The sequence below is a fragment of the Meles meles genome, chromosome 11 (assembly GCF_922984935.1).
Source record: "Meles meles chromosome 11, mMelMel3.1 paternal haplotype, whole genome shotgun sequence".
In the NCBI taxonomy this organism is placed as follows: domain Eukaryota; kingdom Metazoa; phylum Chordata; class Mammalia; order Carnivora; family Mustelidae; genus Meles; species Meles meles.
The window spans coordinates 71,319,925-71,337,550 of NC_060076.1; the positions used below are offsets into that span (position 1 = coordinate 71,319,925).

A 17,626-nucleotide genomic window follows, 5' to 3' on the forward strand; every position below is an offset into this window, starting at 1 on the left:
GAAGAAAGCCATGAGTTCCGTGCTTTGCTTTCTCCTCCTCTGGAATTGCGCTGCTGTCTTAGGAATTGAACCTGGTTTCCTTGATAGATGAACTTTGTCCTGGCTGGATATTTTATTGGTCTTCTGGGGGAGGGGCCTGTTGTATGGACTCTCAAGTGTCTTTGCCCGAGGCGGGATTGCACCGCCCTTACCAGGGGCTGGACTAAGTAATCGGCTCGGGTTCGCTTTTGCGAGCTTCTGTTCCCTGAATGCTTTCCGTAGAGTTCTGGAGGACGGGAATGAAAATGGCGGCCTCCTAGTCTCCGGCCCAGAGGAGCCGAGAGCCTGGGGCCACACTCCTCAGTGCGCCCCCAGAGGACAGCACCCAATCACTCCCGTATCCCCAGCCTCTAGCCGCGCTCCGAGTTCACCCAGCCCGCGACCAGTTCAAGGTAACCCCGAGCTGAGAGTTCAGTCCTGGGCTCTGTCTCTGCAGCCGGCTTCTCTGTTCTAATACCTGCGAGCTCTGCGACACTCCGACACCCCCGATCCTTCTGTGACCCTGCGGGACCTGGGGCCCCGCTGACCCTGCGTGGGCTTCACCCTGGTTTAGCCTCTGGAGCAATGTCCCTCAGTGGAACAGACTTTTAAAAGTCCTGATTTTGTGCTCCGTTGCTCCGCCGCTTGCCGGGAGCTAGCCCCTCCCCCCACGGTCTATCTTCCCGTCGTTTTAGAGTCACTTCCCCGCCAGTCCTACCTTTCAGAAAGTGGTTGATTTTCTGTTTCTAGAATTGCTGTTCTTCTTCTCTTCGATCTCCCATTGGATTTGTAGGTGTTTGCAATGTTTAGATAAGCTATTGAGCTGATCTCCTGCTACCTGATGTAGTCTCAGCCTGCTACTTCTCCGCCATCTTGACTCCTCCCCCTGAAAGTGAATATTTTTTGGTGAAACTTCTCTTTTAGGTGTCTGTGCATGCAAGCAATCCTCCAATAACATATATTTCTTATAGTAAAAAATACCCAATCATCACACTTTATTGGTGTCTCACTCAGACTCGACAGTGTCACTACCATCTCTGTTTTGCTTCTTCTTAAAGGTATGCGAAGTCCAGTCAGATCAAGACAGTGTCAAGCAGCAAGATATTTTTTAAAGGAAGTAGATTTCGATATAGGTGGGTACCTGTGGTTCCATTTTGATGGTGGGTTGGGGTGGGGGCTTCCATTTACTAAATCAGTGCTCTTTGGTTTGTATGTCTGTTTTGGTCCTCCCTTCCCATTTCACACATGTCTGACACTCATGGGCCCCCTTCAAATTCCACTGTAACTTCTCTCATGGAGGAAGAGAAGGTGTGGGTTTCTAGAGCGGATCAGGCCATTGTGAAGTTAAAAAAAAAAATACATGCGCACACCCCTCCCCTTCTGCTCTGAGTGTGTGTGCACAGACGTTGTGTTTCTTTTTTGCAGTGGTAAAGTTGCCAAAGAGGTGGTGGAGGCCAGCTCCAAGATCCAGAGGGAACCTCCGGAGGTACACAGGTAAGTGGGGTGATCTCTGGGGCTCTGGGAAGCTTCAGGGATGGACAGAAGGATTTCAGGCTTGCGTTGCCCAATTCTCTGTATCAGGAGGAGGCATAAGGCTGCCTGTACGCGTATCGGTATGGATACATCTGTTTCCAGGCCTGGCACCCTCGCTGTCCTGGAAATCTCTCAGGGACAGACTTGACAGGGCCATGGCATGAGTGTGGCCCGACTCCATTCTGAGTCGCTTGCTCTGTGGGAAGTCATTGGCTTGATTGGGCCTGGAGTGTCACATGAAGAGTGTGTGTGAGGCATGGTGGTGTCCTCTCCTGGCTGAGTCTGTCATCCTGCCCTCTTAGAACTATTCTCTCTTCCTGCCTCTGTTTGTCAGATGTGGCCAGTACCCACTGACCCCGACTTCTCTTAGTTTCACATGAGGAAGGGAGGGGGTGCTCCTTGTTTCTGGGGCTCCTCACTCCCAAAGGTTTCTCAGAGAAATGAGAAACAGTCATTAGTGGTTCAAGAGCACGCGTCTTCGTAATGTGGCAGTCTGTTGCTGTTTGTTAAATATTCTCTTGGTCATGTTAGACTTTATATCACCATGAGACACAGATCGTTGCACACCCTAAACCTCAGACCTGCTAAATATCTTTTTTTTTTTTTTCTTTGCAACAAGATGGGCAACACTTTATTTAGATCACCAAAAATAAGGTTTTACAGAAAGGGAACCATAACATTACACAATAAAGTATAGCTGTAAAATCTCAAACAAGAGAGGCAACACTTTATTATTTTTTTTTTTCTTTGCAACAAGATGGGCAACACTTTATTTAGATCACCAAAAATAAGGTTTTACAGAAAGGGAACCATAACATTACACAATAAAGTATAGCTGTAAAATCTCAAACAAGAGAGGCAACACTTTATTTTTATTTATTTATTTTTTTCCTGCTAAATATCTAAGGCTTAACATTCTCATCATGATGTTCTCCTTTTTGAGGGCAAGACCATCCTAAGTTAGATTTTTTAGGAGGTTCCCACACACAGGTTGGCACCTGTTCCTTCCTTCCCCTTTGGACTTGGAGGAGTCTCCCTTAGGCTTGCATTTGCGCAGTCTCCTATTTCTGGCATGACCCAGTGAGCCGGGTGTCTCTTACACTATTGCCTGGGTTGTTGGGCCTCTTGGAAGTGTGGCTGAGCCAGCCTGGCCAGACATCCAGATAGCACTTCTCTCCCCCACCAGGGAGTAGGACTAGAGTTGGCACAGGAGCCTATGAAGACATGTACAGAGAAGAATTCATTCCTGATTCAGGTGACCCAGTGGGCAGTGGTCATGTGCACATCTGCAGAAGCAGGAGAAAGCAGTAGGGTTAGGGAGCACTGAAGCCAGGGGGCACCTTAGTCCAAAACCATGGAGGTTTTCTAACCTATCCCTTGATTACACTAGTCTTTTCTTTGTATTTTTTTCTTTTTCTTTTTTTAAATTTCTTTTCAGCATAACAGAATTCATTGTTTATGCACCACACCCAGTGCTCCATGCAATATGTGCCCTCCATAATACCCACCACCTGGCTCCCCCCAACCTCCCACCCCCCGCCCTTTCAAAACCCTCAGGTTGTTTTTCAGAGTTCATAGTCTCTCATGGTTCACCTCCCCTTCCAATTTCCCTCAGCTCCCTTCTCCTCTCCATCTCCCCATGTCCTCCACGTTATTTGTTATGCTCCACAAATAAGTGAAACCATATGATTCTTGACTCTCTCTGCTTGACTTATTTCACTCAGCATAATCTCTTCCAGTCCCGTCCATGTTGCTACAAAAGTTGGGTATTCATCCTTTCTTTGTATCTATTTAATTTTAAAATAGTCTTTACAGCCCCTCTTCTACCACTGGTTACAAAGCGTGGCTGAAATGAAAAAGAGGAAATGATTAAAAAAAAGTCTCGTTTAACTTTCCTAGACTCGGCCAGAAATGACCTTAAGGATCACCTAATTAGATGCATCTGTTGTCTGGGGAACTTGGGTCTCAGAGTTAAAAGTTAAAGGAAAAAGATCTATCTAAAGACATAAATTCTGTTCTGTGGCAGACCTAAGCCTGTGTTCTTTTCTTTTTAGCATTTGCCACCCAGAAAACCTCTGGCATTCTCTTAGAAGCTGGGAGGCAGAACCGCCCCAGGGGCTTTGCTTGGGTTTTAGTCTTCTAACTTGAAGTGTGAGTGTTTGATCTTAAAGAAAAAAAGAAGAAGAAGAAGAAATATTTGATGCTGGGGAGTTCTCTTGATGGGTCAAGCACAAAGAAGGACACTTTTTAACAGTATGCTTTCAGAGACTCATATTCCCAATACGTAAGACTTTCTAAGAATCCCGTAATCATCATTGGCTAATGAGATCAGAAATAATTTGAAAAAGTATTTCTTTTTCCAATTGAGAGATGCATAATTTATGGGAATCAAGGATTCCCTCTTAGATCAGGGCTTCTCAAACTTTAATTTAGACAGGGGTCGCCTACGGATCTTGTTAAAATCAGATTCTGATTCATGAATCTGACCTTTCTAATGAGCTCCCTAGTGGTGGCCATGTGGCTGGTTCAGAGACCACACTTTGAGTTGCCAGGCTGTGGGAGTGAGGGGAGCAGAATGGCCATAATGAGAATCTTTTCCCAGAAGGGACCGAACCACCAGAGCAGATGGGAAAGAAGGCATCAGTCAATTTATAGTCTCCCTTTTCTAGAATCTTCTACAATCCCCCAGGGATGTTATTGCAAACCAGGACCTATAGCCCCTTAAGACACTGGTTCACATGCCTTTTCTTTCTCTTCTACTGACCACTTTTATGTGTATATGAAAGCCTATTGGGTCCACATGCTCAGGACATCTGGTCCTCAGCTTTTGGGCAGTATTTCTCCAGTCTCTGACAATATAAGGAAATTTTTGTTTAAAGTGATGATGCAGAGCTTCATTTAAAGTAATGATGCAGAGCTGTGGGAGGAAAAGGCTTGTGTCTGTTTGGTCATCTGAGTATCACTCAACACCTAACACAGCACTTGTCACATAATAGAGGTCAATACATAATTGGTGATTGAACGTGTGAACTAGGGGTGTGGGGTGACATCAGAATGCGGGCTGTTTTCCAAGACCTGAGATCTGTCCAGGGTGCTGCCCTGGGGACCTTGCCTTCCCATGAGGCAATAATGCAATCAGAGCCAAGGAGATGTACCACTTTCAATTGCAACTTCTCATTTCTTCCTAGTGGCCAGTTGCGTGGTAGGACATTTTTTCTCTTAATCAATTAGTTTTTAATTTTTTGGCTTCTTTGATGTGGCTCTCAAAAGTGAGAGTATAGTAATGAACTCTTTCTCTGGCTCTGTTAATAGAAGAGCGCTCCTTTAGAATGGCGGTGGTAAGGTCTCAAGTTAGTTGTCTTTCCTCATGGTTGAGAGTGTACTCTTCAAAGAATAGCAAGTTCATGGGATACTGCCTTTGCTGAGGTTTGTGTGTTTAGAGAGAGAGACAACACAGATCAAGGACCCTGTCTTGAGATTTTTCTTTTTTTTCAAAAAGAGAAAAACTAACTCTCATAATTGCTCATTGATCTTTGCTGGTGACAGGATCCCTCTAGCAAAGCCCTCCCGGGCTGGCTACTTGGTGAGAATCGCTCACCCACGCCAGTGGTCCAGGGAGGCAAAAGGTTGCTGCTTGGTGAGCCCAGGGCTGGCTGTGTGAGCCACCTGGGCACAACAGCCACCATTGGAGGACACCCAGAGGCAGCATTTGGACTTGAAACAGCACCAGTCTAGGGGTCATGAACTTGCTTATGGGCTGTGTGGTCTTGGGTAAGTCTCTTAACTTACCTGATCATCAATTTACTTATCTATAAAATGAGATTCCAAATATTACTTTGCCCAACTTCTAGATTTTGTTATGGGCATAAAAATAATGTGCTTTAAAAAAGTTAGAAAATGCCATATGAATGTGAGGTGATGTATTATTCCTGTCTCTCATCCAAAAATGGGAAGCCGGAATTTAACAGACATGTCCTCATTAACGTGTCTTCAGTTGGAGTTTGGATGACAGGCCAACAGCACTTGCTTCACTCAAGGACTGGTATAGGAATTCCATGAGCCTTGTGTTAGTTGCTCTATATTATGCCATCAGTTTTGCTTTTTTTTTTTTTTTAAAGATTTTATTTATTTGACAGAGAGGCAGCAAGAGAGGGAGCACAAGGTAGGGGAGTGGGAGAGGGAGAAGCAGGCTTCCCACTGAGTAGGCAGCTGGATGCGGGGCTTGATCCCAGGACCCCGAGATCATGTCTTGAGCCGAAGGCAGATGCTTAATGACTGAGCCACCCAGGAGCTCCTATGCCACATTCTTTTGGAAACCAATCTTAGAATGTCCTTACAATTTCTGAAGAAAACCTTTCTACCTATTATTCCCAGTCACTGTTTCATTGGAAAAAAGTTCTGTGCTGAATAAAAGGGGGTGAGGTATTTTGCAGAATCTGTTGATGGGGGGATTCTGAGAACGGAAATATGGCACAGACCCTTGGCTGGCTTGGAGAGACTCCAGCCAGAGAGGCTGTTACTTCAGGACCTTGGAAGGGCAGGGTGGGAGCTGACTGGGATGCTGGCACATCTTCTAGAAGACCTCCCGACACAGTGGAACTTCATATAGCCGGAAAGCAGGACAGTAGCAGTAGTGACCACAGTCCTCTCTGGGACGCTGTAGGATAAATCATGCAGGAAGGCAGTGGAGAGCACAGCAAAAGCCCTGGCTGAGAATCAGTTTACCTGAGTCCTCTTATCTGAAGTCTCTAGGCACGTCCTATAACTTCACCAGTCTCAGTGTCCTCATCTATGAATATGGTATTCTCCTTTCCTGTCAGAGGACCACTGATAAAAACAAACATGGCCAAGTATGTAAACCACTCTGTAAATTAAAAAAGGGGCCATCACATTCTGCCATTACATTTATGGGTAGTGGTAGTATAACTGTGTTGGTGGCTCTTGCTTGAAATGAAACCAGGATCAGCTGGCAACTTTAAGAAGGTTGCAAGGAGAGAGGAAACCTGTAGTCTACAGGGGTTGGTGGAGAAAGTGTGAGAGACAGGCATTTTGATACTGGTTTTGATAATCTTGCCCTCTAGGTGTCCCAGTACCCAATACCAAGGTCTGGAGCCCCGGATTCTTTGTGCTCCAGGGAAACTCACGTTGTGTTCACCTTTGAGTTTATCTGAGTCTTATACTTAGTGGGAGGCAGTGTTCACCTCTAAGTCCTAGAACTGGAGAGATTCAGGGTTGTAATCGACTGTGTGTCCTAATCCTCAGCAGACCCTAAACCCCCTTGACCCTGGCCAAAGGCCTCCACTACAGTGTGGCAGCAGGAGCCTGTGAGCATGGGCGCTGAGTCCGCATCCTCCCAACCTCCCAGTGCCCAGCAGGCTTGCACAGGCGAGGCCACGTTTGGTGAGCTCAGCCTGTCCCAACACGGGGCAAGCAGCCAGACGTTGCAGTGTTGGCACTGGAGGGAGGCAGGGGCAGTATGCTCTATATCTCTAAGTGAAGAGAGTTGGGATGGGGCACTGCTGTGGAGAAAAAGATCCTCCATAAAGGCTCGTTACAGGCCCTCCTTGATGAAATGCACTAATTTCTGGGGGATGGAACTGCTGCCAGTCAGCTGGCAGGGTGGCCAGAGGTGGGGCAGAGAGATTCGTGCAGCAATAGAAAATGAGCTTTTCTGAGGTCAGGAACCTCCATGGTCCACACAAACATGGTGGCATGTGCTTTGCAGACCTAGAACAAACAGCTCAGTCATGAGGGCCATAGGGCCAGAGGAAATCCCATGAACGCTCAAAAAATGAGGACCCACTCTCCCTCCCTCCCTTCCTTCCTTTCTACCTTCCTTCCTTCTGTCTGCAAGGAAACGCTGTCTCCATTTCTTTCTTTGTCAACCCCGCCATGCTTGCCAGGATGTGCCACAGGCATCACTTCCCCTGAGAGGTCTTTCCTGGCTCTCCCTCCCCCCACAGCAGGGTCAGGTGCCCCTCATTAGAGTTCCCAGAGGACCCTTGGCCATGATTATCCTCCATGGGACACATGCTTTTCCAGCTGTGGCTGTAGAACATTAATGAGTCATGAAAATAGACTAGCACTTCAAACAAAATGAAATAGAATGAGGGGGGAAAAAGTGAATCACACATAACAAGAGTTACTGTGGTTGCATGAAACATTGCTTTACTTGTGTCTTCCCGTGTGGGTACACAGAAATGACATAAAATTTCTTAATGGGGGTCTCCATCAAAAAGTCTGAAAATCATAGTTCTAGAGAGTGAGTTACTTCATGCAAGGACCATGGCTCACTGGAATAAGGCAGATCATCTGATGTATACGTATCAGCTGCAAATAAGTAGTTGTAGAGTGAAATGATGAAGGATGGGACTCCGTGGTTAAGGAAGTCTTCATAAGTTTTTTTCCCCTCCAGCGCCAGTTGTGGGGGGTACCGTGTTCTCCTTCTCTGTCCCGTGCCAAACAGAAATGCCTAAGCTATAAGATAGTCCTGTAACCAACCTGGGGAAGCCAGGATTGCATTCAATTTACTTCAATTTCCAATGTGAGCAGCCCTTAATAAGATACCTAGGGAGGCTCTGTAAGGCACACCAGAATGGCTAGATCAGTCTGCGCCCTTAAGGTGCTTTGTCAAGGTGAAGCTGATTAGTACAGCAATAATGGCAGAGAGACAGAGGTGCCAAATGCCATGAGATGTGAAAGAAGGGAGAGTAGTGTGAGTGGAGAGAAAGAGAACAAATGAAAATGTGTCATGAGAGTCATCCAAGGGGGCATCAAAGGCTTAGGAGACATTGGACACCATCTTTGAAGGGTGAGTTGGTTTGGGTTTTGACAGGAAACATGAGGAGGAGAAGGGTGCTGAAACACCCACTGGAGGTACACCACCTCCCTATCTTTCAGGGCAGACAGCTGGTCTCCCTGCAGCAGGCAGTGTGGATGGGTTTCCTGCTATCAGCCAACAGTCTTGACGAGATGCTCGTACATTTTCCTTGCCATCTGCCGCCCTTCGCAGCCAATAACAGGTGTATGCTGCCTTCAGAAGCAGAGCTTCGGTGGCTGGCTGGTGAGAGGGCTGTGAATCTGAATGGGAGTATTAAACATAGATATTAAATATTGGACATCTAGCAACAGCAGGGTAGTTCAAGGCTGTCTGACTGGGTTATATTTTCACTTTTGGTTTCTTGGTGGTTGTTAAATTACTTTGAGTCATGCCCTTCATTTACTTTTCTGTGGATCTAATTCAGTGACACCTGCCTCCCATGTCATTTTCAGTGTCCGTATTGTCATCTAGCATGCCTCAGTCTGGTGACATGTGGGGAAATAAGTTTTCTTTTACTACGTTGCATTAGAACACATTGGACATTCTGTCAGAACTTAAATAAAAGCGCTGTCCATCCTAAGTGTTACGTTGTCTTTACCACTGGCCTCATCCACTGTGGGAGTCTAGAGACAGTTCCCAACTTGGATAGCTGGCCAAGATGGAGGGGCTGGCATTCGCAATGAAAACCAGTTCCCCCTGATTTGTGTCTGTTTTCAGAACCAGTATGACTCAGAGCCGCAGTTCCTACTCCTTGAACAAACAGCTCATCATTAACATGGAGCCCCTGAAGCCCCTGCTGCCTTCCCCGAATGAGCAAGAAGAGGAACTTCCATTGGGTGAGGGTAAGTACCCTTCCTTCCAGAAGCTGGCATTGCAGGCTTACCATGACGGGACGAGTGAGGCGCCAATCCTGGGTAGGTAGGTAATGTTTGGGATTGGGGATGGAATGAATCATAAACTATTTCTTATAAGTAAGAAATTACTTATTTCTTCCAGTTTGCTGCTGGAAGACTGTATTATTTTGAGAGTTATAGCAGTTTCTCCAGGAAAAAGCCCATGGATACAAAGTAGTCCTAACATTATGTGTTAAAGCAGTAATGCTGTTAGCCCCCCCCACTGTCCTGTGTTGATAGCCACTCGCAATGCATGGCTATTCAAAACTAAGTTTAAATTCCTTAAAATTAAAAATTCAGTTCTAGTCACATAAGCTACATTTCCAATGAGTAATAGCCACATGTGGCTAATGGCTGCCATCATGGAGAGGTCAGACCAAAACATTTCCACCACTGTAGAAAGTTCTACTGAATGGTAAGTTTTTATTATAATTAAATTAGTGGTTGTAAAGAATTCTCCGTAAGTCTTTATACTGGTCATCCTGTTCTGCCTCACTCTTTCTTCATACTTACATTCCGTTTTCCTAGGCCTTTCTCTGATAGTTTTGATACAAGCTAAAACACATATAGTCCACCTCAACCCAAAAGTTGTTGTATTTTTAAGGACTTGACTATATGTGCATCTAGGCCTTTTTGGCTTTTAAGGATTTCACTTCCTTCAGGGACGAATCTCCCCACACTGTTTGCGGGAGACCTTTCATGAGGCAAATCTCACACATGAATTATCAAGGTATATTCTAAAATGCACTCAAAATAAGGTTATTGGAACCCTGAATATGAACACAACATGCTTTTCCTTAGTGACTTGGGTTTCATCATTTAAAATATGGATACTGGGCGGTTTCAAGAGGGCAGGTTTCTCTGTCCCCAAAAGACCTCCTTTACTTGTAGCTTCAAGTCTCGAATCCCGTCCAGAGGGGAAAACCCTGCAGCCTGTAAGGGGTGCAGATACCCTTGGGAGAAGGAGCAGTAGGTACTTCACACTGAAGTGTAAATAATTTCAGTAAATCTTTTCCTGAGAGGAAGCTTAATGGCTAGGAGGAGACTGGACAGCTTAGATGCCCAAAATCCATGAGTGGAAAGGAGGCATTGCAAAATAGGAAGTGTGGGGCCTTGGGAGACATCCTTATCCCCAGCTGAGCCACAAGATGATGACAAGGAGAATGGCCTTGGTCTACTCCTGGCCTGTGCTCTTGGTCTTAGCAACTAACTCTGTAAGTTCCCAAGGGCCTCTGGGTCCATGTTGCTTGTCTATATTTTCTAGCACCGTGTCTGATTTTGTATGTTTTTCCCCTGTAATAAAAGTAGCTTTCATTTCTGATCCCCAGGGATTTTTCCAGCCTTCCTCTTGTAGAGAAGGAAAAATTCTTTCTCTTTGAGGTCTTTCAGCTGGACCAAGATTTAATTTACATAAGGCAAATTAACAGGAGAGAAAAACCTCAAGTTTTATTATGTGCATATGGAGGCCCCAAATGAAACTGAGACCTAAAGAAGTGATTAAAGCGGGCAGTTTGTATACGTTTTAGACAAAGAGACAATAAATTTTGGAGGAATTGATAGGATAAAGAAAACAGGTGTTTGGGAGCTTTAATTATTAGGGAATTCTAAGCAGACTTTAGGCTAAGGTCCAGTAGATTGGAAAAAAATAACAAGGTTTGTACAGCTTTCTCAGTCTTGAAGTCCCTATCTCTGGTGACAAGGATGTCTTTTTTCTTTTTCTTTTTTTTTTTTTTTGAAGGTTTTATTTATTTATTTATCAAAGAAAGAGACAGAGTGTAAGCAGAGGGAGGGAGAAGCATGCTCTCTGCTGAGCAAGGAGCCCGATGCGGGACCGGATCCCAGAACCCTGGGGTCATGACTTGAGCTGAAGGCAGATGCTTAACTGGCTGAGCTACCCAGGGGCTTGACAAGGATATCCTTTTGCTTCTCATTGGAGGGAGGGCGTTTTTCATAATGGAGATTTGTTTCCTGCTCTCAGAGGGACAGAGGAGGGTCCAAGTGACCTTGCACTGGTCACTTACTAAGTAGCTTCAATTCAAAATAATCAGTATGAACTGTGATACATTTTGAGTGGCTTGCCCTTGACCCCTGCATATTCCTGTACCTGGAATATTTGGTTTAATGGAAATCCCTTTCTCTGGAGGTCATGATTCTCCCAAGGTTGAATGGAGAAGAGAAAAGGAAAAGGAACAGCCCAAGCCTGGAGCTGTGACTGTGTTTTGTCTACAAAGGTGGAAACCTAGATGGGAACAAATATTCCATGGGGAATATGGAAGTCAGGCCACTCTGGCCCTAGGAGTCACCCCTTAGGATATAACAGGCAACTGGGCAAGCTTTCCCCTGGGCCCTTTACCACATTCAGTTAAAAGTCATTTTGCTCCTTTTTCTATAATGAGGTTCCACTGCTAAATCCTAACCTTAACGGTAACACAAACACTGTAGACAAGAGACACATATGTTATAATGAACTGAAATAAAAATAAAAATTTTCATGATATATGATAAGAATCCATAAACAACCTTTTCAGTTTTTCCAGTTACTTAAAGAAGAATCTTAAATTTTTTTACCAGCTATAAAGTCAAACTGATAGGTTACTCTCTTAAAAAGTCCAAAATGGCTCTATAAATGTCTAATAAAACTTCTTTTATTAGGCAGTCCCCTTATGGGACATCTTGTGGATTTTGAAGCTCAGGCAAATCCTATCAATCTCCGGGATATAGAATCAACTTAAAAGGGAAAGAAGTTAAAGCAGCAGTATTGCTAAGTAATGAGCTGCTCAGTCTAGAGAAAGAGAACAAAATTATTTTAGGTCCCGTGAAATTCAGAGTTATGATTCCCACAGTGAAACTAGCTCTGTATTCTTTTTTTTTTTTTTTTAAGATTTTATTTATTTGACAGAGAGATCACAAGTAGGCAGAGAGGCAGGCGGGGGGGTGGGGAAGCAGGCTCCCTGCTGAACAGAGAGCCGGATGTGGGACTCTATCCCAGGACCCTGAGATCATGACTCAGCTGAAGGCAGAGGCTTTAACCCACTGAGCCACCCAGGCACCCCAAGCTCTGTGTTCTTGATACCATCATATCTCTGTTAACTATTTTAGAGTCTGATTCTGCTCCATGTCTTGTCTTTGAGTATCAGGTAGTGGGATTTAGACATTTCATAGGGATGAGTATTTTATAGATTTGTATTTCTCTGGTATATAATGAGAAGAGAGGCAGAGACCACAGCTTTAAACAAAGATATCTCCACCTTTGTGGATGGACTGTCTTTCTTAATACATAAAGTATAATGAATTTAGTTTCATCTTTGTATTTTGATATTATAGTGCTTTTTTGCTTCACCAAGAACCAAACTGAAAGAAGCTAGGAATTTATTCATTCTTTAATGCAACATCTATGACAAATACAACCAGTACAACTAACTGGTAGACCACACTTAGCGTGTGCAGGTTCCTACAGCCTTATAAAGATGTAGACGCTGTCTTCCTCAAGGCTCACAGTCTGTTAGCGAGACAGCAATGAAATCACAGAGGTGATGAGTAGGTTCTGGTCTTGCCAATTGAAAGTGTGCTCACTTTTCTGTGTGCCTCATGAGATCTCAGTGCTTCAAGCTACCTGGAGAGTGTCTTGTTTCCCTTTAGTCGGATTAGAGTGTCTGACATAAAACTGACTGACCGGCAGAGGGAGTTGTGAGTGGTCTGATCTGCCTACACTGGTAGGTGTGGCTTTGGGGAAGAAAGGTCAAGGAAAGTGAAAGGGCAGGCAAACTTTAGAAAGGACCGGATCATGATGGGCCTCCATGACTTGCTAAGGAGAGTTTAAACTTGAACCTGAGGGTACTTGGAAGGCACTGGAGGATTTCAGGCATGGCAATGACCTGATTGGAATTATGGTTTATATCATTTGTGGGGTAAAGGGGGCAGATTTGAGGTAGGTGAGGTTGGAGCAGAGTTTTTCAGTGTCAGCACCATTGACATCTTAAGCTGGATCATTTTTTGTTGGGGACTGTCCTGAGCTTTGTAGGATGTTGAGCGACATCCTTGGCTTTTACCCAGCAGATGCCAGTAGTATCCCACCTGTCTTGATAATCAAAAATGTCTCCAGGTGTTGTCAGGTATCCCCTGGGGAACAAAATTGCCCCCTGGCTGAGACTCTCTGGGTTGGAGGCAGAGAGACCACACAGGAACCTTTGCACAAACCCAGAAAATAGGTAACCAAGGGCTGAATGAGACAGAGGGAGTGGACTTGGGAGGAGGCAGTGCGTCTAAGCTAATAAAGTGGTAGAGTTGTTGAGAAGGGCTCACTGCTTCCCCCAGCAGGTGGGCAGTCCAGGGACTCCTGTCCAGCCTCTGCCCTTGTCTCCGAGACTCTGAGAGTGAACTCTGTAAGGAGGAGACTGCTGAGGCACAGGAAGGCTCAAGTGACATTGGAGCCCTTGAGAGAGTTACACACTGTGCAATGCTTTGCTGAGCTTCAGGCATGGAGTGGAGAATGCTGGGACATCACTATTCCCCAACTCTGTAGTGGTTCAGATTCTTATTTTGGGGAATTTTAAATCACACGTTTTGGAACTGCATCCAAGAACAGATCAAGGCTGACAATCTGAGTTAAAAGAGTTGTCTTGTTAGGAATTTTTTAAAATGGTTGGGAGAAGAAAGAAGGTCCTAACCGTGACCCTTGGAGGCACAGTCTCTTTGAGGTCCTGGGAAGATCCTGGCACCTTGTCTCACATGGGTGCCATGGTGGTGGCGTTTGTGCGGCCATCATGACTCTCCGGGGTTATAACCACTCATTTGTCTGACAGGCTCTTTCTATTCTGTCTAGAGCTTCATGCTTCCCAAAGACAGCTGTGGAGAGCCTGATTGCCCAGATTAGCCCAGTGGCACTCTGGGAGAACTTGTGACCTCATTCATTCGCACGGCAGGACAGCTGGAGGATTAGCTATGAAGTATTGGCTGTGTCTGGGTAGAGAAAAAAACAAAATTCGCTCTTAGGCACTGCTAGGCAACAAGAAAGTTCAGTATTGCCCCAGAGTTGCTCAGTTACAGGATCCAAGTAGATTAATGCCATGGAAAACTTTCTCTGAGAATGGGCAGTCCGTTTGCAAAGCGTCATGAGGAACTTAAGAACCATGAGAGACTATGGACTCTGAAAAACCACCTGAGGGTTTTGGAGGGGCAGGGGGTGGGAGGTTGGGGGAACCAGGTGGTGGGTAATAGGGAGGGCACGTATTGCATGGAGCACTGGGTGTGGCGCAAAAACAATGAATACTGTTATGCTGAAAAGAAATAAAAAAAGAAAAAAAGAAAATTTCGGGAGGGGACGCCTTGGTGGCTCAGTCCTTAAGCATCTTCCTTTGTTTGGCTCAGGTCATGATCTCAGGGTCTTGGGATCGAGCCCTGCATTGGGCTCCCTGCTGAACAGACAGCCTGCTTCTCCCTGTCCCTCTGCTGCTCCCCCTGCTTGTGCATGCGTGCTCTCTCTCTGTGTCAAATAAATAAATAAAATCTTTGAAAAAAAAAAGAAAAGAAAATTTCAGGAGAAGAAAAAAATTGAAAGCGGGAATTGTTCAGGGTAAAAAAATGGCTTGTAAGGAGTCATTAATCTGAATAAAATCACATGTCATTTGGAGGTAGGGTCTTCATAGTGTAGGTAGCAATATGCTTGGTGGAGTGTATTTTTTGTTACAGGAGAATGCTGGACTATGGTAAAGAAAGTGGATAACAGTAATCACTTGGGACTTTATAGCTGGCAATTAGTGACACCCAGAGAACATCACTCTGGTCTACCAGAGCAGTGGGGCAGGCAGGCATAAATAAACTGGCAGGAAACCATGCTTTCTTCCCCTTGATAGAAAAAATCTACATAAGAGTTGAAACTGTTTGACACCCTCTTGCTAGCAAACCAAAGCACAGTGGGGACACCTGAATTTCCATAAGGGAGTGTCTTCAAGGGTGGCAATGTGGTTGGATTGAGGGTGGCTTGAAGCTGAACTTGCTTCTTGAGAACTTGATTTGCTTCTTGCACTTGCTTCTTCTTGCACTTGATTGAGAACATGCCTACACCTGTGAAATAGGTTGAAAATGAAAGTGATGATGGAAAAGATGGAATAGAATAGATGGAAATTAAGGAGAGTGGTAAAACTAGCTCTCCTGTGCCACCATTTAGCTGTGTGTGCGTGTCTGTCCCTGGAAGTGTTTGTGTTTGTGCATGGGTGTTTGAGTGTGTGCACATGTCACAGATGGGGCTCTGTGTGTGGAGAGGTGAGGGTGTGTTTAAAGGGTTGTTTACACTGTCTAGCCCTAGCCATAGATTGCTTAAGATGATGTCATTGAAATTCCAGAAAGTCTGTGTGTTCACCCGTGGAAGGTATTTTGAGCATATGAAAGGAGTATTGTCCTCATCATCAATCATGCTCTATCCTTGACCCCCTCTTTTCCAAGCCAACACATAATAGGTGACCTGTGGGGCCTACTGCATTTTTGCATCTTAGGGTCTTTTTTTTATTTTTATCTGAGTATAGTTGACACACGATGTTACATCATTCCAGGTGTGCAGCCTAGGGATTTGACAAGTCTACACATTGTGCTGAGCTCCCCACAAATGTAGCTGCTATCTGTCACCATACAACCCTATTGCATTATCACTGACTTTGTCATGACTTATATTCCCCGATTTGTTCATTCCATAACTGGAAGCCCGTGTCTCCCTCTATCCTTCATCTGTTTTGCCCATCCTTCCCTTCAGCCCTCTGGGAACCATCAGTTTGTTCTGTGTATTTATATGTCTGATTCTGCTTTATGTTGGTGTGTTTATTCATGTATTTTTTTAGATTCCATATATGAATGAAATCATATGGTGTTTGTTTTTCTCCATCTGACTTACTTCACTTAATATGATACCCTCTATGTCCACCCATGTTGTCACAAATGGCACAATTTCATCCTTTTTAATGGCTGCATAGTATATGTATATACCACATCTTCCTTATCCATTTTTTAATTAGATTTTTGAGTTTTTTGATGTTGAGTTATGTAAGTTCTTTATACATTTTAGATACTAACCTTTTACCAGATATGTCATTTGCAAATATTTTCTCCCATGCAGTAGATTGCCTTTTCTTTTTGTTGATTGTTTCCTTCACTCTGCAGAAGCTTTTTATTTTGACATAGTTCCAATAGTTTATTTTTGCTTTTTTGTGTGTGTTTCCCTGCTTGTGTGTGTTTGTTTTGCTTTTGCTTGTCTTGGGAGACATGTCTAGAAAAATGTTATTATTGCCAATGTCAGAGAAATTACTGCCCATGCTCTCTTCCAGGATTTTTATTGTTTCAGGTCTCACATTTGGGTCTCTAATCCATTTTGAGTTTATTTATATGTATGGTGTAAGAAAGTGGTCCCGTTTCATTCTTCTGCAATGTCACTGTCCAGTCTTCCCAACACCAGTTGTTGAAGAGACTGTCTTTTTCCCATTGGATATTCTTGCCTCCTGTGTCATAGATTAGTTGACCATATAATCATGAGTTTATTTCTTGGGTCTCTATTCTATTCTATTGATCTTTGTGACTACTTTTTATGCCGGTACCATGCTGTTTTGATTACTGCAGATTTATAGTATATCTTAAAATCTGGGATTCTGATAACTCCAGCTTTGTTCCTCTTTCTCAAGATTGGTTCAGCAATCTTCATTATTATTTATTATTATTTGTTCTAGTTCTGTTAAAAATGCTGTTGGTATTTTTAAAATTTTATTTATTTATTTATTTTTATTTGTTTATTTACAGCATAACAGTGTTCATTGTTTTGGCATCACACCCAGTGCTCCATGCAGTATGTGCCCTCCCTATTACCCACCACCTGGTTCCTCAACCTCCCACCCCCCCACCCCTTTAAAACCCTCTGGTTATTTTTCAGAGTCCATAGTCTCTCATGGTTCATCTCCCCTTCCAGTTTCCCTCAACTCCCTCTCCTCTCCATCTCCCCATGTCCTCCATGTTCTTTGTTATGCTCCACAAATAAGTGAGACCATATGATACTTGACTCTCTCTGCTTGACTTATTTCGCTCAGCATAATTTCTTCCAGTCCCGTCCATGTTGCTACAAAAGTTGGGTATTCGTCCTTTCTGATGGACGCATAATACTCCATTGTGTATATGGACCACATCTTCCTTATCCATTCATCCGTTGAAGGGCATCTTGGTTCTTTCCACACTTTGGCGACCGTAGCCATTGCTGCAATAAACATTGGGGTACAAATGGCCCTTCTTTTCACTACATCTGTATCTTTGGGGTAAATACCCAGCAGTGCAATTGCAGGGTAATAGGTAAGCTCTATTCTTAATTTCTTGAGGAATCTCCACACTGTTC

General features: G+C 44.3%; 1 protein-coding gene across 4 annotated transcripts in view; it reads left to right on the top strand.

Annotated features, from left to right (window-relative positions):
• The window catches only part of FRMD3 (FERM domain containing 3), a 315,298-nt gene that overhangs the window by 234,442 nt on the left and 63,230 nt on the right, over nt 1–17,626 (top strand). For all 4 annotated transcript variants that reach the window (XM_046023589.1, XM_046023588.1, XM_046023590.1 and 1 more), the window contains 3 exons: nt 1,077–1,151; nt 1,444–1,512; nt 9,089–9,213. In XM_046023589.1, the coding sequence (XP_045879545.1) occupies nt 1,077–1,151; nt 1,444–1,512; nt 9,089–9,213 (269 nt within the window). The remainder of the gene's footprint in view (nt 1–1,076; nt 1,152–1,443; nt 1,513–9,088; nt 9,214–17,626) is intronic.